At 45.5% G+C, this 21,979-nt stretch overlaps 1 protein-coding gene across 3 annotated transcripts in view; it reads left to right on the top strand.

Moving 5' to 3' along the window:
- Positions 1-21,979, top strand: part of MACROD1 (mono-ADP ribosylhydrolase 1) — a 251,221-nt gene that overhangs the window by 197,461 nt on the left and 31,781 nt on the right. For all 3 annotated transcript variants that reach the window (XM_070950325.1, XM_070950323.1, XM_070950324.1), the window contains one exon: positions 18,987-19,103. In XM_070950325.1, the coding sequence (XP_070806426.1) occupies positions 18,987-19,103 (117 nt within the window). The remainder of the gene's footprint in view (positions 1-18,986; positions 19,104-21,979) is intronic.

The raw sequence follows: 21,979 nt of genomic DNA, 5'->3' as shown, positions 1-21,979 counted from the left end.
TATTCTATTCTATTCTATTCTATTCTATTCTATTCTATTCTATTCTATTCTATTCCCATTCCACTCCTATTCTATTCCATTCCATTCCATTCCATTCCATTCCATTCCATTCCATTCCATTCCATTCTATTCCCATTCCACTCCTATTCTATTCCATTCCATTCCATTCCATTCTATTCCATTCTATTCTATTCTATTCTATTCTATTCTATTCTATTCTATTCTATTCTATTCTATTCTATTCTATTCCATTCCATTCCCATTCCATTCCATTCTATCCCCATTCCATTCCATTCTATTCTATTCTATTCTATTCTATTCTATTCTATTCTATTCTATTCTATTCTATTCCCATTCCACTCCTATTCTATTCTATTCCATTCTATTCCATTCTATTCTATTCTATTCTATTCTATTCTATTCCATTCCATTCCATTCCATTCCATTCCATTCCATTCCATTCCATTCCATTCCAATTCCATTCCAATTCCAATTCCAATTCCAATTCTATTCTATTCTATTCTATTCTATTCTATTCTATTCTATTCCATTCTATTCCATTCTATTCTATTCTATTCTATTCTATTCCATTCCATTCCATTCCATTCTATTCCCATTCCACTCCTATTCTATTCTATTCCATTCTATTCCATTCTATTCTATTCTATTCTATTCTATTCTATTCTATTCCATTCCATTCCATTCCATTCCATTCCATTCCATTCCATTCCAATTCCAATTCCAATTCCAATTCCAATTCCAATTCCAATTCCAATTCCAATTCTATTCTATTCTATTCTATTCTATTCTATTCTATTCTATTCTAAAGAAAGGAGATTATTGTTGATTTACATTGAACAGGATAAGTAATTCTCTTTGCCATGTGCTCCGGCTTGAAGTTTTCTTAGGGACTAGTAGATTGTATTGAAATTTTCGAGGAACCACTTCATCTGTTACAACCGGGAGCGTGAGTTGCACCGAAGAAAGACGGTGTTCCCCTCGCCTCCCCCTTCCCTTCCCTTCCTCCCCCTCCTCCTTTCAGGCAAACCCCAATTCCCCCCAGGGCCTTCAGTCCACGTTGCCCCTTTTCGGAGTTTAGCTTAATCCCTTCGCAAACTGGGTTAATCGTAATTGGGAAGAGAGAATCCCATTTAATCTACCGGAGTTAATCCTCAGGGCTGGTCACAGGAGATTCACAGCCTCTGCAGCTTGTGAACGGGGGGGAGAATTCAACAAATCCCGCTTTCTAACCGTGTTATTGCGCCCGCCTGGGTTCCCCAGCTGCCATTTTGTGAGTGCTCCCACAAGTCAGAACTCGCTCTAAGCTTTGGGGACTGCAAAGGCACGAAGACCCTCTCGATTGGTTTGCCTTCATTGGGACCACCGTCCCATAATACCGGCAAGTCCTCGACTTACGACCAGAGCGGAGGGGCCCCCTCCCCCCAATTTCCATTGCTAAGCCGAGACACTTATTAAGCCCAGTTTTGCTCCATTGGATGAGTTTTCCGGCCGCCGTTGTTAAGCGAATCGCCGCAAGTTGTTAAGTCAGGAAGAGGGTCGCTAAGTGAAACTGGCTTCCCCCATTGAGTTTGCTGGTCAGAAGGTCGCCAAAAGGCATCACGTGAGCCCCCCGGGACCCCACTGCAACCGTCATAAATACGAGTCAAGCCTCTGAATTTTGATGACATGACCGAGAGAGATGCTGCAACAATCTTTTTTAATTTTAATTTTTTGGGGGGCTGCTCTTTTACCATTTACCTTTACTCCAAACTTTCTTCTTCTCCTCCCCTTCTCTTCCTTCTTCTCTCTTCTCCTACTTCCTTCGTTCTTCCTCTCCTCTTTTTCACTCCTCTCTTCTTCCCCCCTAACCTTCTCCGCTATTCCTCTTTCCCCATCCTTTTCTTCCTCTCCTTTTCCCTTTCTTCTCCTCCTCCCCTTCTCTTCCTTCCTTCTCCTCCTATTTTCTTCATTCTTTCTCTCCTTCTCTTTCCTACTTCCCCTTCCCTTCCCCCACTCCTCTCTTCTTCCCTCCTTCTAGCCTTCTCTCCTGCTCCTCTTTCCCCTCCCTTTTTTCCTCTCCTTTTCCCTTTCTTCTCCTCCTCCCCTTCTTTTCCTTCCTCTTTCTCCTCCTACTTTCTTCGTTCTTCCTCTCCTTCTCTTTCCTACTTCCCTTCCCCCACTCCTCTCTTCTTCCCCCCCAACCTTCTCTCCTGCTCCTCTTTCCCCTCCCTTTTCTTCCTCTCCTTTTCCCTTTCTTCTTCTCCTCCCCTTCTCTTCCTTCCTCTTTCTCCTCCTACTTTCTTCGTTCTTCCTCTCCTTTTCTTTCCTCCTTCCCCCTCCCTTTCCCCACTCCTCTCTTCTTCCACCCTTCTAACCTTTTCTCCTACTCCTCTTTCCCCTCCCTTTTCTTCCTCTCCTTTTCCCTTTCTTCTCCTCCTCCCTTTCTTTTCCTTCCTCCTTCTCCTCCTATTTTCTTCATTCTTCCTCTCCTTCTCTTTCCTACTTCCCCTTCCCTTCCCCCACTCCTCCTTTCTTCCCCTTCCCTTCTAACCTTCTACTTCTCTTTCCCCTCCCTTTTCTTCCTCTCCTTTTCTCTTTCTTCTCTCTCTCCCTCTCCTCTCCTCTCTTCTCCCTTCCTCTCTTTCCCTACTCCTTCCCCTCTCTCCTGTTGTTTCCCTTTCCCGTTCAATCTAAAGTGGTATTCGAGCAGCCCCGATTTTCTATTTATCTCTATTCTCATTTCAATTTCTTATTCAATTAATATTTATTTTTATGTCATCATTCGTGTACATTTTTTATAATATCTCACTTTTTTTTGCAACTTTGAATGGCCACTAAGTGAAAGGTTGTAAATCAAGGACTACCTGTAAAATCCCATGATCGGCCCAGAGATCGGCTCTCTTTACGTGGCGCAGGAGCCCTCTGCTTCTGGAAGCCATTCATCATGGCTCCCTATTGTTATGAACAGCCGAGCTGAGTATCCATGCGCTTCTTTAACAAAACCGACACCTTCCTCGTCACACACATCCCCTCGGCTGCTTTAATATATATATATATATTATTATTATTATTATTGGCATAAATCTCAATATTTTATCTCCCCTTCATGAATATTACAAGGCGCCTAAATATCTCCGAAAGAGATTTGCTGAAGGGGTTTTTATTAAAGTCACTCCCAGTGGAGGCTGCCGCAGTACCAGAATTGCTATAGATGAATGAGAAACGGATGGTGGGGTAGGCGTGTGACGAGTGTGGGGGGTTAGCGGGGACGGTCTTTTCTTCGGAGAAGACCCCCCTCTGCTTTGCAGGAAGGTAACTCTTGAGTCTGCTGAAGAGAGGGGTGCACAGTTTTTTCCCCTGGCAGCTATAGTGAACTAGCTTTTAAAGCCTGCTGGCTGGGGGATTCTGGGAGTGGAAGTCCACCCGTCTTAAAGCTGGCTGGGGGATTCTGGGAGTGGAAGTCCACCCATTTTAAAGCCTGCTGGCTGGGGGATTCTGGGAGTGGAAGTCCACCCATTTTAAAGCCTGCTGGCTGGGGGATTCTGGGAGTGGAAGTCCACCCATTTTAAAGCCTGCTGGCTGGGGGATTCTGGGAGTGGAAGTCCACCCATCTTAAAGCATGCTGGCTGGGGGATTCTGGGAGTCGAAATCCACCCATCTTACAATAGCCAAGTGCAGAAACCTTGATCGAGCTACTTGTGAAGAAGTCGTTCAACTCCCATCTTGGAGCCAAATAATCTGGCACTGCCCGCTTTGCAATTTCTTAGCCAGTCTGATGTTGCTTTTATATAAGAAGTGAAGGCTGAAACGACCGTTCGGAAGCAGATTGCCCTCGGCCTCCCTCTAAGCAGCCTTTCCTGCCCATCGAAGGAGGGAAGAGATTTCCCCAAGAGAAAAATGGCATCAGCAGAGAGAGCTGGCTGGAGAAGCATATGTTTAGTTCTCCCCCTTGAAAAGATGAAACGACAAGCCAGCTGTTGAAACCTCCCTCACGTTGCTGGGTGTTTGCGAAACTGTTGTATCATCTCTAACCTCTCGCCTGAGTTTGTGGAGCCGAGTGTGTGTGTCTGTTTGTGTTTGTTAGTGTCCAAACATTCTGGAGTTTTACAAATCCCAGGTTCTGTAGACACACAGACACACACACAAATGTGCCAAATCCTGCCCAGTGAGCAGGATGAGTCTATGAGGAAGGAAGGAAGGAAGGAAGGAAGGAAGGAAGGAAGGAAGGAAGGAAGGAAGGAAGGAAGGAAGGAAAGACGGGGAGAGTGGGAGGAGGAAAGAAGGAAAGAGAGAGAGGGAGGAAGGAAGGAAGAGGGAGGGAGGGACAAAAGGAAAAGAAAGGAAGGAAGGAAGGAAAGAGGGAGGGAAGAGGGAGGGAGGAAGGAAAGAGAAGGAGAAAGGAAGGGAGGAAGGAAGGAAAGAAAGAAACAAAGAAGGAAGGAAGGAAGAAGGAAAGAAGGAAAGGGGAAGGGAGGGAGGGAGGAAAGAGGGAGGGAGGGAGGGAGGAAGGAAGGAAAGAGAAGGAGGTAAGGAAGGAAGGAAGGAAGGAAAGGAAGAAGGAAGGAAAGGGAGGGAGGAGGGAGGGAGGGAGGAAAGGAAAGAAGGAAAGAAGGAAAGGGAGGGAGGGAGGGAGGAGAAAGGAAAGAAAGAAGAAAGAAAGAAAGAAAGAAAGAAAGAAAGAAAGAAAGAAAGAAAGAAAGAAAGAAAGAAAGAAAGACAACTGAGTAGAAAACTGAAGGCGAGAAGCCGCAGAGTTGTTTTGTAGCTTCTCGGCTTCCCCAGAGCATCCCAGATTGGTCTCCCTGCCTCCCAAAGGGCTGATCAGAGGTTGGGGATAAACAAGCTTTAATTAAACCGTAGCTGAGATAACAAGTCCCTAACTAAGCAGGGTAGAACCAGTTCTTGGCGTGGCCGTGTCTGCAGGAAGGACCAGGAGACAGAATTGAAAGCAAAACCCAGAATTACAGGCAGTCCTCGACATACAACCATTCATTTGGTGACTGTTCCGAAATACAACGGCCCTGAAAAAAAGGAACTTGTGACCGTTTTTCACACTTTTGACCGTTGCAGCGTCCCCCGCGGGTCACTGATTCCCATTTACGACGGTCCGGGATGTGTGTGTCACACGACCCTCTCTTGCGACCTTCGGACAAGCCAAGTCAATGGGGGAAGCCGGATTCCCTTCACACACTTAACGTGTGACTTAATTTAACAACTGAAATGATCCGCTTAGCAACCCCGGCGAGAAAGGTCGCAAAACGAGGCAAAACTCCCTGAACTGTGGAAACGGTCGACTCCATTGTTGGCCTTAAGCCGAGGGCTCCCTGTAGGAATGCACGTTCCCCCGCTGGGAGGCTGAATTGGCAAAGGGGCCTTGGAGGTCATCTTATCCATCCCCTCTCCACCTGGACGGAGGATTTGCAATGCCAGACGGCCAGAGCCGGCAGCCTGGGTGGACACCTTCCCCCTCATGCTATTTCAATCATCTCTGCTTAAAGGCTCTCATTTGGGGGAGGGGGGGGCTGAGCTCCTTTATCCAGCCCCCCCCTCCCCAATCCAATCTCTTTCCCTGCCACCCCCATGTCGTGGTTTCAATCCTGCGCTTTTCCGTTCTTCGCAAAGCTTCCAATTTCTTGGGGTTAGCCAAGAGCCGGGCAGCCCCTGTAATATTTCCTCCGGCTCCCTTCTGACCCCCTCCCCCTTTCCTCCCCTCCGCAAACCCTCCCCCCCTCCCTCCCCCCTCCCTGACACAAGATTTGTATGGAAGCTTGGAATCAATTTGCACTTCGAAATTGATTTTGTGGAGACCCCAGAAGAAGCGTGAATAGGAAGCCAGCTTAAGCGGCAATGAGAGAAGGGAGGGAGGCGAATGCAGGCGGAATGGGGGGCAGGGGGCTGCTTCTTGCAGTACGGAGGTCTGGCCCTCTTTCTCTCACCCTCTCCACCCTTAAATTGACTCCCCCCACCCCCCGGGAAATGCCACGGGCCTTGGCCTCAGTGTCTTGCTTGGCACGGGCCGAAGTTTACCATTCAGACATGACATGTGTCAGATTTGCCAGGTCCCGGCATCCTGCCATCAAGAGCTGGAGGAATGGGGTGGGGGGAAGTTTGAACAAATCAGCAATAACTGTGTGCGTACGTGATGGGAAAAAGGGAGAGGGGAGATTGACAGATGATAAAGACCAGAGATGCCCAGCTTGTACCAGTGGGCACCAAGGCCGTGTGCCTTGAGAAAAAATGCGAATTGCCCCAAAACAGCATTCTCAAAACATTTTGGCGGACTCTGATTGGAGAAATATGGACTGATCCCCAGGGGAGGTGTGTGTGGGGGTTGGAGAAGGGAGCCTTTTCTGTATCATTTTCACGTAGAGGGGTAGCCTTAGATCTAGCCCAGTGATGGCTAACCTTTTGGCCATCACATGCCAAAAACGGGGGGAGCGCAGGGGGTCACGTGTGTGCGTGCCCACACCCATAATCCAATGCGCCTCCCATGCATGTGTGCACGACCTCCCACACTCTCCCCACTTTTGGCACGCGATGGCAGGGTGGGCCCCAGCTACGGACCCCAAGGTCACTGACGGGCCACAACAGCCCGGTAGGCCCATTTTTTGCCCTCCCCAGGCTCCAGAGGCTTTCTTGGAGGCTGGGGAGGGCAAAAACAGCCTCCTCCCCCTCCCTGAGGCCCTCCAGAGGCTGGAAATGTCCTGTTTGCTGGCTTCCAGTGGGACAGGAAGGCCCAAAAATCAGCCGTGCGCGCCAGAGCTGAGCTAGGGCAACACTTGCGTGCCCACCGATATGGCTCCGCGTGCCACCTGTGGCACGCGTGCCATAGGTTCGCCATCACGGATCTAGCCTGACTTTACTGCAACCAACTTCCTTTAGTAAAAGAAGCTTTTGCTTCAGTCTAATGGAGTCGAGGGTCTTTCTTTCCTAAGGGATCAGTTTGCAGCAGTACTGACAGCGCGGCTCATCCTGAACTAACCCAGGCTGAATCTATCAGGGGGATAAGCTAACAGGCGGGATTTGCCATAAAAATAAACCAACCATGGTTAGCAGTGAATAAGCGCAGGCAAGGCTTTTCCCACCCTGCAAATTTGTACCACCCAATGCTCCCATCCCGGCTTTGATGCCCCGATCCATCGCTACGAAACAAATTCCCAGCAGGATGCTGGCACCTTCAGCACCAGCCAATGTGGCATGGCTCAGCTTTTGAAGCCTTTTAGAAATTCATTCTCGGGGCCCTTCTGCTGGCAGACCTTGGTCTGGCTAAGTGGGTTGGGTGCGGTGGAGGGGTGAAATTTATTTCTTTCCCAGCCCATCGCCAAGGTTAGGACTGAGTAAAACGAGGGGATCGGTGTTTTTCTGGTTGCTTTTGTGAAATCTGTGTAAAAGCTGGAGAAGGAGGGAGGGAGGGAGGGGAAGAGAGAGGGGGAGAGAGAAATAATAAATCAATCAATAAAAATGGTCCTCTCTTTACTTTGTGCATATAATAAAAAACAAAACCAGAATAAGCGATTCAGCAGGATCCTATCCAACTTCCGATTTCTGCATTCAGACAACCATTTTGCTCCCTTATCCGTCTTCCTTCCCGCGACGGAAGCACAAAGCTCTCTGCGTGTGTTCATAACACCTTTGGGACGGTGTCGTATTTGCTCATTAGGTTCCCCCTGTTGAGTGCCTCAAGCCCCCCCACACACTTGTGCAAAACTCCTGCAATACTGTCCCCCCCCCCACCTCTCCAATTTTCCTAAGAAATTTGCTTCTCTCTGCCCGATTCCTTTTGTGTGCAATGCGGAACATGATGTCAACTTCCACCTAATCTATTTATTGACGGTTATTTATGATCTGTGGTTGAGATCTCTTACCCAAGCAGGACAGGGGGCATAGCTGAGGTCTCCCTTCCATAATTCTGATTTGTTTGGCATCAAAGCTTCCTTGCAAAGCGGGGAAGAATTGCATTAGGTCCAAAAAAAGCGAAAACTTTCAGGGAAATTCAAGGTCCCCATAAAATTGTCCAGGGAGCCGGGTTCGTATCACAGGAGAGCCCCCTAAAACGAATGGCAGCCCCCTCTTTTTTGCATATATATCAGGGGTGAAATCCAGCAGCTTCTGACAGGTTCTGGAGAAATTTCTAGCGGAAATTTTGAGCAGTTCGGAGAACCGGCAAAATACCACCTCTTGCTGGCCCCAGGAATGGGGTGGGAATGGAGATTTTGCAGTATCCTTCCCCTGGAGTGGGGTGGGAATGAAGATTTTGCAGTATCCTTCCCCTGGAGTGGAGATTTTGCAGTATCCTTCCCCCAGGAGTGGGGTGGGAATGGAGATTTTGCAGTATCCTTCCCCTGCCACGCCCACCAAGCCACGCCCACGGAACCGCAAAAACTCAGAACTGGGCATCCCACATTGGCGCAAACAAAGTCTTTAAAAATCTCAGTGAGAAACGAAAGTTGGATTACCAGCTTCCCATTTGTCCATCAATCACTTCGCTTTCTCCTCTATCTGTGCCAAATGGGTTCTTTAAAAAAGATAAAGAAGAAAGAAAAAAAAACACACGGGAAGAAAAATCTGCATTTTTTAAATTTGCAAGTTTGGTTTAACCTGCCACAGGTTTGGCAAACGAACGCCAGCGTGCAATGCTTTGTGTGTGTGTGTGTGTGTGTGTGTGTGTGTGTGTGTGTGTGTGTGTGTGATTCTGTACAGGCAGCCTTCACAACAGTTCGTTTACGGACAGTTAATCAGTGGAACAGCCTGCCACTAGAAGTTGTGAATGCTCCAACATTGCAAGTTTTTAAGAAGAGGTTGGACAGCCATTTGTCTGAAGTGGTGTAGGGTTTCCTGCCTAAGCAGGGGGTTGGACTAGAAGACCTCCAAGGTCCCTTCCGACACTGTTGTTCTATATTGAAAGTTACAACCGCACCATAAAAGTGACTTAGGATCGTTTTTCACACTTAAGACCATTTCAGTTTCCCCATGGACCGTTCCCTATGGTGTGTGTGTGTGTTTCCCCGTTGAAGGAGGAAAAGTTTTGCCTGTGAATTGCATTAGAATCGTCGTTGTTTCCTCCCCCCCCTCTTTTTTCATTTCCCCAAGCCTTGCCCTCTGAAACGGCCTGCTTCTGCTGACTCATAATTCAGAAAGGAAACAGCCAGCAGATTTGAGATTTGTGTCTGGGCGGGCGCGTTTTAATATTATCGGAGAAACGTTGCAAATTTTTATTTTATTTTTTTTTAAAAAAAGAATGCACCAGAGACATTGCAGGGAGAGAAAAATATATGCCTGCGGGTGATTCGAATAAACTAAAATGCAAAAAGACAAAAAAAAGAAAAAAGATCCATGTGATATTAATGCCGAAGCTAGTTCAACGCTTCGATGTAGTCTTAGAACTCTGCTAATTTTTCATGTTTAGAATACCAAGCGAATTCAATGATTCAAGCTCTTGGGTTTTAACCAAAATTAGCAATTTTGAGAGGTGTGGAGAAAAGACTGCTAGAAAAAAAAAGAACATTTCTAGACCGGCTCCCTCCCGGAGATGATTTCCTCTCTCTCTGGCGAGTCGTAGAAAAGGATCTCCTTGTGGTGCCATTTCCACTCCGCTTCTTGATGAGGCGGGGAACAACACGAGGCCTTTTGAAGTAACAAGACCACCCCCCCTTCTCCCCTTCTCCCTGTCTCCAAATCCCATTTTCGAGAGGACATGGCTCCCTTCAAAAGCCTTTCATGCAAAGCAGGGGTGAAATGCTACCGGTTCGCACCGGTTCGGGGGAACCGTTAAGTAATAAAAGCTAAATAAAAGCGGTAGTAAAAAAAAAAAAAACTACCGCTTCATCCGCACCAGTATTTCCGATGATCAGCTGTGCCGTGCGATTTATATTTGCTAGAAAGCAGGAGATCCTTTCTAGGGAATCTAAATCATGCGGCACAGCTGTTGCCCCCCCCTCGCTCTTCTACTTCCCTTCAAACGGCTCCTTTTTCAGCGCGAAGCACACGTTTGGAGTGCACTGTGCATGCACACGCGTGCAGCGTGCTTTTGGCATGCACTACACATGGGCGGTATAGAAATTTGATAAATAAATAAATAAATAAATAAATAAATAAATAAATAAATAAATAAATGTGGGCTTCGAACCGGTGGCAACCGGTGGAGGATTCCACCACTGACACAAAGGCAAAGGACACACAGCCACAAACAAGCCGATCCGCGTTGCCAAGCCGGCATTGCTGGCTGCGCTTTCCACACCTCTGGCGATTCCCGATGGAACGGTCTCATTTTCCGAGAGAGATCCCGAAAATGGCTGTTTTTTTCACCGCAGGAAAACCGTTTCAGCTAGCAAAACAGGTCATTTGCAAATTAAGCCTTACAAAAAGCTGGGAAAACGGTACCAGAGAGAGAGAGAAGGAGAGAGAGAGAGAGAGAGAGAAGCCAACTTCCATCAGGATTGCCCCACGAGAAAGACGCCAGCATTTGCCAGCCACTGGGAGTCCTCCACTTACAACCACAATTGAACACAATTTCTGTTGCTAACCAAGACAGTGCTCAAGTGAGGTTTGCCCTGTTTGATGACCTTTCTTGCCACAGTTGTTAAAGTGAATGACTGCAGTCGTTCAAGTAGTAATTCAGTTGTTAAATAAATCCACCCATCTTAAAGCATGCTGGCTGGGGAATTCTGGGAGTTGAAGTCCACCCATTTTATTGGTTCGATTTATTGTTTATTGGTTCGATTTAGATGCCGCCCTTCTCCGGAGACTCAGGGCGGCTTACAATGCGTTAAGCAATAGCCTTCATACTTTTGTATATACCTGCTTAGTAGAGCTTTGGCCTCCCTTAAGCGGTGTTCTTTTTTTTTTAATACAAAGTCAGCTTATTGCCCCCACAATCCGGGTCCTCATTTTACCTCCTCATTTTACCTCCCTCGGAAGGATGGAAGGCTGAGTCAACCTTGAGCCTGGTGAGATTTGAACTCGCAGTAATTGCAGGCAGCTGGCAGCTAAGTGCTACTTAACAGTACTTTAGTCCGCTGCACCACCAAGGCTCTTTAATTTTAAAGCAAGCTGGCTGGGGGATTCTGGGAGTGGAAGTCCATGTCCTTAAAGTTGCCAAGTTTAAGGAACCCTGTAAGGCTATACCGATCACAGTCGATTCCTGGGCCGTGTGCCCTTGAGAAGCTGTGCAGATTTGGGGAGCAGGACTCTACCCCATCAGAGGCTGCTGCAATGGTGAATATTATTAGAGTTAGATCATCATCATCATCATCATCATCATCATCATCATCATCATCATCATCACCATCTTAGTATTATTCATATCCCTCATTTGCTCTCTCCATCTGGCTGCTTTTCGGAAAGGTGGGGAGGGGGAAATTGCAGCCTGGAGCCGTCGCTGAAAGGTTCTCGGAGTTTAAAAAACACTTCTGTCAAAACAGACAAAAAAATAAAATAAAATAAATCCTCAGGTGTAACAACAACAGTGCCGCTTCTAAAGCCAAACGTGTTAAGGCAACTGTGACAAACATGGGGGGGGGGGGCAGGGGAGGCGTTGTTGCTTCCCGCTGGGACTCCGTTCCCCTCTGGGAGGGCTGGGGATATCCCCTCCTCCTCCTCCTCCTTCCCCCCACCCTGCTTTCTCCCCCCACCCCCCGGAGTGTCCTTTGAAGGCCTGCGGCTCAAGGCGGGGATCCCCCCACCCCCAAAATTTGCTGATTGGGCTTGGTGGGAATGGAAGCCAAGCACTGGGAAGGCCTCCGTTGTTCGGGAGTGGGGGGGATCAAAGGGGAAGGCGATCGAATCCGGCTCTCCAGATTCCCTCAGATCAAATCTCCCCTTTTTTTTGGAGATGCTTATTTCATGGCTGACGTTTAGACTTCGTGTCGGTTTGTCCTGTTATGGATCAGGATCAAGAAATAATCCTGTGGGTCTCCTCTTTTCTGAAAGGATCTCCCAAGGCCAGCTCTCTTCTTCCTCTTCCTCCTTCCTTGTCTTCTTCTTCCTCCTCCTCCTCCTCCTCCTCGTTTTTTATCTTCCTCTCCTTTTCTTCCATCTTCCTCCTCTTCTGCTCCTTCTCCTCCTTCATTTCCTATTCTTCTTCCTCCATCTCTTCTTCTTCTCCTCCTCCTCCTCCTCTGTTCTTCTTTTGCTTCTTCTTCTTTTCTCCTCCTCCCTCTCTTCCTTTCTTCTTTCTTTCTCTTTCTTCTGCCTTCCTTCCTTCCCTCTCTCCTTCCCTCCCTCTCCTCCTCCACCACCTCCTCCTCTTCTTCCTCTTCTTCTTCTGCTTCTGCTTCTGCTTGTTCTGCTTCTCCTCCTTTCTCCTTTCTTTCTTTCTTTCTTTCTTTCTTTCTTTCTTCTTCCTTCCTTCCCTCTCCTCCCTCCCTCCTCTTCCTCCTCCTCCTCTTCTTTTTCTGCTTCTTCTGCTTCTTTCTCCTTTCTCTTTTCTTTCTTTCTTTTTCTTTCTTCTTCCTTCCTTCCCTCCCTCTCCTCTTCCTCTTCCTCCTCCTCTTCTCCTCCTCCCCTATTTCTCCTCTTCCTCCCCTTTCTCTTTTCTTTCCTTCCTCCCTTCCTTCTTTCTTTCTTCCTCCCTCCCTCTCCTCTTTTTTTACTTTCTCTTTTTTTCCTTTTCCTTCCTTCCTTCCTTCCCTGCTCTGCCTCCCTGCACCTACAACTCTATGCTTTCTTAAGCCGTTTTGCTGCTTGTGCTACACAGCATTATGAAATGCGGCCATAAATTTCAGTGCTCTATGCAACAAGCTTATAAATTATTTTTTCCCCTTTTTCAGCAAGTGCATCCAGTTTACCACTAGGTTTTGTATTCTTCTCCTCACTTTTATAGGCCTCATAAAATAAAAGTCTAAAAAAAAAAGTGAAATGCATGCATAATAAATGCTTGAGGAAAATATGGACGGACTTCCAGATCTTGGCTCCTTGGCCAACTTATTAAAGATTTTTTTTAGGGTCTTGGGGCTTGTTCTGAGCCATCAGCTGGGAAGGAGAAACTTCAGCAGGTGGGCAAGGATGGTGGGATGGAAGGAGGAGGAGGCAAGGGGGAGGAGGAAAAGAGGGAGGAGGAGAAATAGGAGGAGAGGGAGAGGGAGGAGGAGCAGAAATAAGAGGAGGAGAGGGAAGAAGAGGAAGAGAAGAGGGAGAAAGATAAATAGGAGGAGAAGAGAGGGAGAAAGCGGAGGAGAAATAAGAGGAGAAGAGGGAGAGGGAGGAAGAGGAAGAGAAGTGGGAGAAGGAGAAAGGAAAAGGGAGAAGGTGAAGTAGGAGGAGGGGTAGAGAGAGAAGGAGAAAGAGAAAGATAAATAGGAGAAGAGGGAGAGGGAGGAGGAGCAGAAATAAGAGGAGAGGGAAGAAGAGGGAGAGAAGAAGGAGAGGGAGAAAGAGGAGAAGGAGAAGTAGGAGGAGAAGAGGGAGAGGGAGGAGAAAGATAAATAGGAGGAGAAGAGAGAGAGGGTGAAAGAGGAGGAGAAATAAGGAGAAGAGGGAGAGGGAGAAAGAGGAAGAGAAGTGAGAGAAGGAGAAAGGAGAAGAAGGAGAAGGAGAAGTAGGAGGAGAGGGAGAGGGAGAAAGGAGGAGAAGAGGGAAAAAGAGGAGAAGAGGGAGAAGGAGAAAGAAGAAGAGGGAGAAAGAGAAGGAGAAGTAGGAGGAGAAGAGGGAGAGGGAGAAAGAGAAGGAGAAGAGGGAAAAGGAGAAATAGGAGAGGGAGAGGGAGAAGGAAAAAAAGAAATAGGAGAAGAGGGAGAGGGAAGAAGAGGAAGAGAAGTGGGAGAAGGAGAAAGGAAAAGGGAGAAGGAGAAATAGGTGGAGGGGTAGAGGGAGAAGGAGAAAGATAAATAGGAGAAGAGGGAGAGGGAGGAGGAGCAGAAATAAGAGGAGGAGAGGGGAGAAGAGGGAGAGGGAGAAATAGGAGAAGGAGAAGAAGGAGGAGAGGGAGAGGGAGAGGGAGAGGGAGGAGAAAGATAAATAGGAGGAGGAGAGGGAGAAGGAGAAAGATAAATAGGAGAAGAGAGAGAGGGCGAAAGAGGAGGAGAAATAAGGAGAAGAGGGAGGGAGAAAGAGGAAGAGAAGTGGGAGAAGGAGAAAGGAGAAGAAGGAGAAGGAGAAGTAGGAAGAGAAGAGGGAGAGGGAGAAAGAGAAGGAGAAGAGAGGGAGAAGGAGAAATAGAAGAGGGAGAGGGAGAAGGAAAAAAAGAAATAGGAGAAGAGGGAGAGGGAAGAAGAGGAAGAGAAGAGGGAGAGGGAGAAATAGGAGAAGAGGCAGAGAGAGAACAGAAGCTGCCCACCTTCTGGGTTTCTGGCTGAAACAGGACAGCAGGGGGACCAAAGGGATCGTGGCTTTGCAGAAGGCCAGAAAAATGGCATTTGCGAAGCAGGGAACTGCGGCGCCAACCCTCACCTCCTCTTCCTCCCTTCCCCTCACCCCTTTTGACCCTTTGCTCCGGCCCAACCCTGGCATTCACGCAGACATATGCTCCATCCGTCACGCTCGATTTCTCATCCCAAAGCACCCTGGTTTTTTTTTTCCCTTTTTCCTTTTTGCTTGCTCTTCCTTTCTGAAACTGCAAAAAAAAAAAAAAAAAATTTAAAATAACTAAAATGCAAGGCTCTCCAAGGGTTTTTGGGTGCCGGTGGGTATAATCGGCCCGAGCCACAAACGTTGTGTCTCTAGAGAGTTTTTAGTGACAAGGGCACCTTTCTGCTCACAGCCGGATGAGGGAGGCACGGAGGAATTGTGATCCTCAGCAAATCCTTCCCGAAGAATTGGTGAATAATATTTCCAGTTTTATCATGGGGAGAAGGAGAAAGCGGGTATTTACAATCCGGAGGCCGAAATTCCAAGCAAACTGGATTTCCTCTTTGCGCTTCGCTTAGGGATGGTTTTGCATTTTGCTATGCTTGTCGTGGCTTGGAGTGAAAATACAAATCTCCCCGTGTTGTCAGGAAACACCAATTTTCAGAAATGCATGCATTTAGGAAAACAAACTTGCAAAAAAAATAAAATAAAAATCGATGTACCGCAGACGAAACGCACACAAAACACGTACGGGGTTTTTCCGGCAGGCTTTTAAAATAAAATATTCGCACAGCGACGTTTCCCCTCCTCCTTCTCCCCAAACGAGGACAATTTGGATGCAATTGTGGATTTTTTAAAAAAATATATATTCTGTTTTTTTAAAAAATATATATTCTATTCGGCATTATTCAGACAGCAAAAAAATATAGAAAAAAATTAAAAAATCAAGATTTCCAGCAGCACCTTGGATAGCACCAGATGCATTAAAAAATAATCCAGAGCCAAAAAAAATGCTCTTTTTTTTTTTTTTACTCTTGAGGGAGGAGACCCCTCAAGAAAATCCTTCTCTACCCATCGTTTAAAAAATAATAATTAGATCGATTGTTTTAAAAACTTTTTTTTTTAAGGAAAGGCATTGCCATCACTCCTCTTCCGTTTGCCTTTTTTGGTTTTATTGCCCCGTAACCTATGATTTGGGTAAAATCCCCAGCCACGGGGGAATCAAGGCGAAATGAAATAAATATTCATTTAAATAGAAAATATTATTTAATATTAAGTGTTATTTAAATGTCACTTAAACTTGTTTAAATAGAAAGGTTTACTGATTTAAATATGTATTTTAACATTGTTTAAATGCTGAAATAGAAATATTTACTTAACTACTTAAATGCTCGATTTACAGCCACAATTGAGCTCAAAATTTCCATTGCTAAGCAGGGCAGCTGTTAAGTGAATTTTTCCCCATTTTACGACCTTTCTTTGTTACAGTCGTTAAGCGAGCTGTGCAGCCGTTAAACGAATCGGGCTCCTCTCATGGATTTTGCTTGTCAGAAGCTGCTGGGGAATCAAATTATCCTGGGATACTGCAACCATCATAAATACAGTGGTTAGGGATGTCGAAGAGCCCTGAGTTCAGATCTGGGGGTTGAACCCCAATCTGCTCCGCCTGGCTTTCTATGTGAACCCCTCCAATTGATCCCCAGAATTCAGCCAGGATCCCCTCCCCTTTCTCTCTTTATAATGATGGGGGCTGAGCCAACGTGGACGGTTTGCCTGCTTTAAAACAAAACCACCGTCTCCCTACCTCTCCGGCCTTTTTTATCGACTCCCCTCGGAAGGCAACTGGTAAAATATTGTTTTATGGATTAGCAGATGGACTGCGAATGAGCTAATAATGGACTTTCCTGATCAATGAGGCTCTGTAATGGCTGGAGAGCGAATCCGACTAGCAGTTGCACGTCAGCTTGTCTTCCTTCCTTCCTTCCTTCCTTCCTTCCTTCCTTCCTTCCTTCCTTCCCTTTTCCTCTCCTTCCTTTCCTCCCTCCTTTTTCCTCTCCTTCCTTTCTTCCTTTCTTCCTTCCTCCCTCCCTCCCCATTGTCCTTCCTTCCCTCCCTCCCTATCCATTGTCCTTCCTTCCTCCCTTTTTCCTTTCCTTCCTCCCTTTCTTCCTTCCTCCCTCCCTCCCCATTGTCCTTCCTTCCCTCCCTCCCTCATATTGTTCTTTTCCTTCCTCTCCTTCCTTTTTCCTTTCCTTCCTTTCTTCCTTCCTTCCTTCCCTCCCTCCCCATTGTCCTTCCTTCCCTCCCTCCCTCCCTCACATTGTTCTTTTCCTTCCTCTCCTTCCTTTTTCCTTTCCTTCCTTTCTTCCTTCCTTCCCTCCCTCCCGCCCTCCCTCACATTGTCCTTCCTTCCTTCCTCTCCTTCCTTTCCTCCCTTTTTCCTTTCCTCCCTTTCTTCCTTCCTCCCTCCCTCCCCATTGTCCTTCCTTCCCTCCCTCCCTCCCTCACATTGTCCTTCCTTCCTTCCTCTCCTTCCTTTCCTCCTTTTCCTTTCCTTCCTTCCTCCCTCCCTCCCCATTGTCCTTCCTTCCTCCCTCTCCTTCCTCTCCTTCCTTTCCTCCCTTTTTCCTTTCCTTCCTTCCTTCCTTCCTTCCTTCCTTCCTTCCTTCCTTCCTTCCTTCCTTCCTTCCCCCTTCCCTCCTCCCTCCCTCCCTCCATTCTCCTCTCCTCCCTCCCTCCTTTTCCACCCCTGCAAAGAGCCAAAATATGCTTAATGAAACCGATCCGTTTGACCATCTCTAGTCAGGAGTTGGCGCTGAGGGATTTCCCAAAGCAGGGCAAGATTGTTGGGACTCCTTCCTGCGATTTTATTTTAATCCTTTTTGCCATCATGTTCACTGTGGTACACTGCTCCTGAATCGTCAGGTTCCACCACAGGCTGGTTGTCACACTCTTTCTTGTTTTGTCACACAGCCAGTGAGATGGGCAAGCTGGATTTGACAGCTATTAAGGCAGCGTCTGAGTACATAGGCAGTTCCAAGTAAGGTGGGGTGATGAGTTTTTTTTTGCAAAGTCAGGATAATCAGGCCTAATAAGTTCAAAATTTCCATGTATCTAGGCAGTCCTTCAATTTGCAAGTTGCGATATTTCTTTATTTTTTTTTCTAGCTGTTTCTCTTCAATTTGTACATCACCTGATATTGCAGTAGTATTATTATTATCATCTCTTTTATTCATTAAACATGCAACTCAGTCAACTGAACATTCAAAAATGCATCACAAATACCATTGACTGGTGCTAATGGTTGATACGGGTTGCTGCCAGCGTCCCAGGTATCAACCAAGTACCTTCTTAAGATGTACCATGTTCCGAGTAGCGCAGTTTTTATGCAGTTCCGCTCGTGTTATTGCAGTAGCTGCAATTTCTTGATGTGTTTTACAAAATTCTTGGACATGGTACCAAGTGCCCCGATGACAATGGGCGTCACTGTCACATGTTTCATCCATAATCGCGTAGTTTCAATGGCCAGGTTGCAATACTTCATGATCTTTTCCAGTTCTTTTTCTGTGACTCTGGCATCTCCTGGTACCGCGATATCAATAAATTGTACGTTTCAGTTTTTGACAACTGTGATATTTGGCATGTTGTGTTCCAAATGACGATCCATCTATGTTCGAAACTCCCACAAGATTGTCACCTTCTCATTTTCGATAACTTTTTCCACTTTATGTTCCCATGACATCATCATCATCATCATCATCATCATCATCATCATTATTATTATTATTATTATTATTATTATTATTATTAGTTAATCTTTAGTGAGATTCACAGCCTTTGAGGCTGGTTAATAGCTCAGCAGCTCGAGTCCTAACCAAGGACCTAGGAACTGTTAAGGTGTCGTCAGAGGATGTCAGCTGTTCCGAGTAAGGTGGTTTTTTTGTAGAGTCAAAATGTTCAAGTCGGGTAAATTTAGAATTTCTAAATAGCAGGGTAGCCCTTTGGGTATTGCTCCAAGGGCTCCAATGACAATCGGGACAACACACGATTTCTTTTTCCACAGTCGCTCAACTTCAATTTGCAAGTCCCCGTACTTTGTGATTTTTTTTCTTGCTGCTTATCTTCAATCCGTGCATCACCAGGTATTGCAATGTCAATGAACCATCCTTTTTTCTTTTCAACTATTGTTATGTCAGGTGTGTTGTGGACCACGTGCCTGTCAGTCTGAATCCTAAAGTCCCACAAGATCTTGAGTTTCTCCTTCTCTAAAACTTTCTCAACCTGATGTTCCCCGTGGTTTTTGCTGTACTCAAATCCAAACTTCTGGCACAATTTCCAGTGAATGATCTTAGCAACCCGGTCATGGCGTTGTAGGTAGTCAGTTTGTGAAATTTTGCTGCACCCACTGATCAGGTGGTCGACTGTCTCATCTTTCTCATTGCAGAGGCGGCATTTGCTGTTGGTGGTAACATGTTGAATTTTTGCCTTCATGCAGTTTGTGGCTAGGGCTTGTTCTTGAGCTGCCAAAATAAAGCTTTCTGTTTCTTTTTTCAGTACTCCTGATCTTAACCAGTTCCAAGTTAGTTTCTGGTCAGCTTTGCCTTGCATTAAGTTGTTATTGTTGTTGTTGTTGTTGTTGTTATTATTATTATTATTTTGATGATGTGTGCATTTGTGTGTGTTTTTTTCCATTCCTTTCATAGTGGATGGATGCATCCATCATGCCGCAGGACCTTTGTTGAAAGAGGAATGCCGGAGCCTGAACGGTTGCGAGACCGGAAAAGCGAAAATCTCCTGTGGGTACCGTCTCCCAGCTAGATGTGAGTAAATGCAACTTTACTAGCGGAAGGGACGAGTAGCCGATTCGTTGAATTCTGTCAGAGGGAGAAAAAAGAGGTTTCAAAGAAAGGGCAGGGGAAAACTCTGGAGTTTTGAAGCCAATCCGTACAAGGAGGGAATCAAGAAACTGAGTTGAGTTTAGCATTGAAAAACAGCGACTACAATGTTTTTTTTTAATTCTTGAACTCGGGACCCTGACTCATGGCTCTGTATCAGAGGTGGGGAAATTCTGGTTAAAAGTTACGGCTATTTGCGGGCCTCCTGCGGGTCATGTGATCACATTTTACATTTTTGCCAAAAATTTTTTTTAAAAAAGGCATTTATTTCCACTTCTGACCCCGGCATCATGCGTTTTCTTCCTCGGGCAGCAAAAACACTCGATTTTTAAAAACAGCTAATAATAACATTTTTAAGCATGGAATTCCACCCCGAATCACATTCTAGCATCCGTTGTTAAATTTGAGTCAAAAAAAATTTTTGGTCCTGGGCAGCGTTTTTTCTGACGCCGGCATAACGCGTTTTCTTCCTCGGGCAACAAAAACACTCGATTTTTAAAAACAGCTAATAATAACATTTTTAAGCATGGAATTCCACCCCAAATCACATTCTAGCATCCGTTGTTAAATTTGAGTCAAAAAAAATTTTTGGTCCTGGGCAGCGTTGTTTCTGACGCCGGCATCACGCGTTTTCTTCCTCGGGCAACAAAAACACTCGATTTTTTAAAACAGCTAATAATAACATTTCTAAGCATGGAATTCCACCCCGAATCACATTCTAGCATCCGTTGTTACATTTGAGTCAAAGAAATTTTTTTGCTCCTGGGCAGTTTTTTTTCTGACCCCGGCATCACGCGTTTTCTTCCTCGGGCAGCAAAAACACTCGATTTTTAAAAACAGCTATTAATAACATTTTTAAGCATGGAATTCCACCCCGAATCACATTCTAGCATTCGTTGTTACATTTGAGCCAAAAAAAATTTTTTTGCTCCTGGGCAGCTTTTTTTCTGACCGCGGCATCACGCGTTTTCTTCCTCGGGCAGCAAAAACACTCGATTTTTAAAAACAGCTAATAATAACATTTTTAAGCATGGAATTCCACCCCGAATCACATTCTAGCATCCGTTGTTAAATTTGAGTCAAAAAAAATTTTTGGTCCTGGGCAGTGTTTTTTCTGACGCCGGCATAACGCGTTTTCTTCCTCGGGCAGCAAAAACACTCGATTTTTAAAAACAGCTATTAATAACATTTTTAAGCATGGAATTCCACCCGGAATCACATTATAGCATCCGTTGTTAAATTTGAGTCAAAAAAAATTTTTGGTCCTGGGGAGCGATTTTTCTGACCCCGGCATCACGCGTTTTCTTCCTCGGGGGAGCAAAAACACTCGATTTTTAAAAACAGCTAATAATAACATTTTTAAGCATGGAATTCCACCCCGAATCACATTCTAGCATCCGTTGTTACATTTGAGTCAAAAAAATTTTTTTGGTCCTGGGCAGCTTTTTTTCTGACCCCGGCATCACACGTTTTCTTCCTCGGGCAGCAAAAACACTCGATTTTTAAAAACAGCTAATAATAACATTTTTAAGCATGGAATTCCACCCCGAATCACATTCTAGCATCCGTTGTTAAATTTGAGTCAAAAAAATTTTTTGGTCCTGGGCAGTTTTTTTTCTGACCCCGGCATCACGCGTTTTCTTCCTCGGGCAGCAAAAACACTCGATTTTTAAAAACAGCTAATAATAACATTTTTAAGCATGGAATTCCACCCCGAATCACATTCTAGCATCCGTTGTTAAATTTGAGTCAAAAAAAATTTTTGGTCCTGGACAGCGTTTTTTCTGACGCCGGCATCACGCGTTTTCTTCCTCGGGCAACAAAAACACTCGATTTTTTAAAACAGCTAATAATAACATTTCTAAGCATGGAATTCCACCCCGAATCACATTCTAGCATCCGTTGTTACATTTGAGTCAAAGAAATTTTTTTGCTCCTGGGCAGTTTTTTTTCTGACGCCGGCATCACGCGTTTTCTTCCTCGGGCAGCAAAAACACTCGATTTTTAAAAACAGCTATTAATAACATTTTTAAGCATGGAATTCCACCCCGAATCACATTCTAGCATCCGTTGTTAAATTTGAGTCAAAAAAAATTTTTGGTCCTGGGGAGCGATTTTTCTGACCCCGGCATCACGTGTTTTCTTCCTCGGGGGAGCAAAAACACTCGATTTTTAAAAACAGCTAATAATAACATTTTTAAGCATGGAATTCCACCCCGAATCACATTCTAGTATCCGTTGTTACATTTGAGTCAAAAAAATTTTTTTGGTCCTGGGCAGCGTTTTTTCTGACCCCGGCATCACGCGTTTTCTCCCTCGGGGAGCAAAAACACTCGATTTTTTAAAACAGCTAATAATAACATTTCTAAGCATGGAATTCCACCCCGAATCACATTCTAGCATCCGTTGTTACATTTGAGTCAAAAAAAATTTTTTGGTCCTGGGCAGCTTTTTTTCTGACCACGGCATCACGCGTTTTCTTCCTCGGGCAGCAAAAACACTCGATTTTTAAAAACAGCTAATAATAACATTTTTAAGCATGGAATTCCACCCCGAATCACATTCTACCATCCGTTGATACATTTGAGTCAAAGAAATTTTTTTGCTCCTGGGCAGTTTTTTTTCTGACCCCGGCATCACGCGTTTTCTTCCTCGGGCAGCAAAAACACTCGATTTTTAAAAACAGCTATTAATAACATTTTTAAGCATGGAATTCCACCCCGAATCACATTCTAGCATCCGTTGTTACATTTGAGACAAAAAAATTTTTTTTGCTCCTGGGCAGTTTTTTTTCTGACCCC

Source organism: Pituophis catenifer, unplaced genomic scaffold (genome assembly GCF_029215685.1).
Source record: "Pituophis catenifer annectens isolate HBS135680 unplaced genomic scaffold, rPitCat1.0.hap2 SCAF_10, whole genome shotgun sequence".
NCBI lineage: Eukaryota > Metazoa > Chordata > Lepidosauria > Squamata > Colubridae > Pituophis > Pituophis catenifer.
Note: the sequence above shows the minus strand (reverse complement) of the source record. Positions and strands in the feature narration are given on the sequence as shown.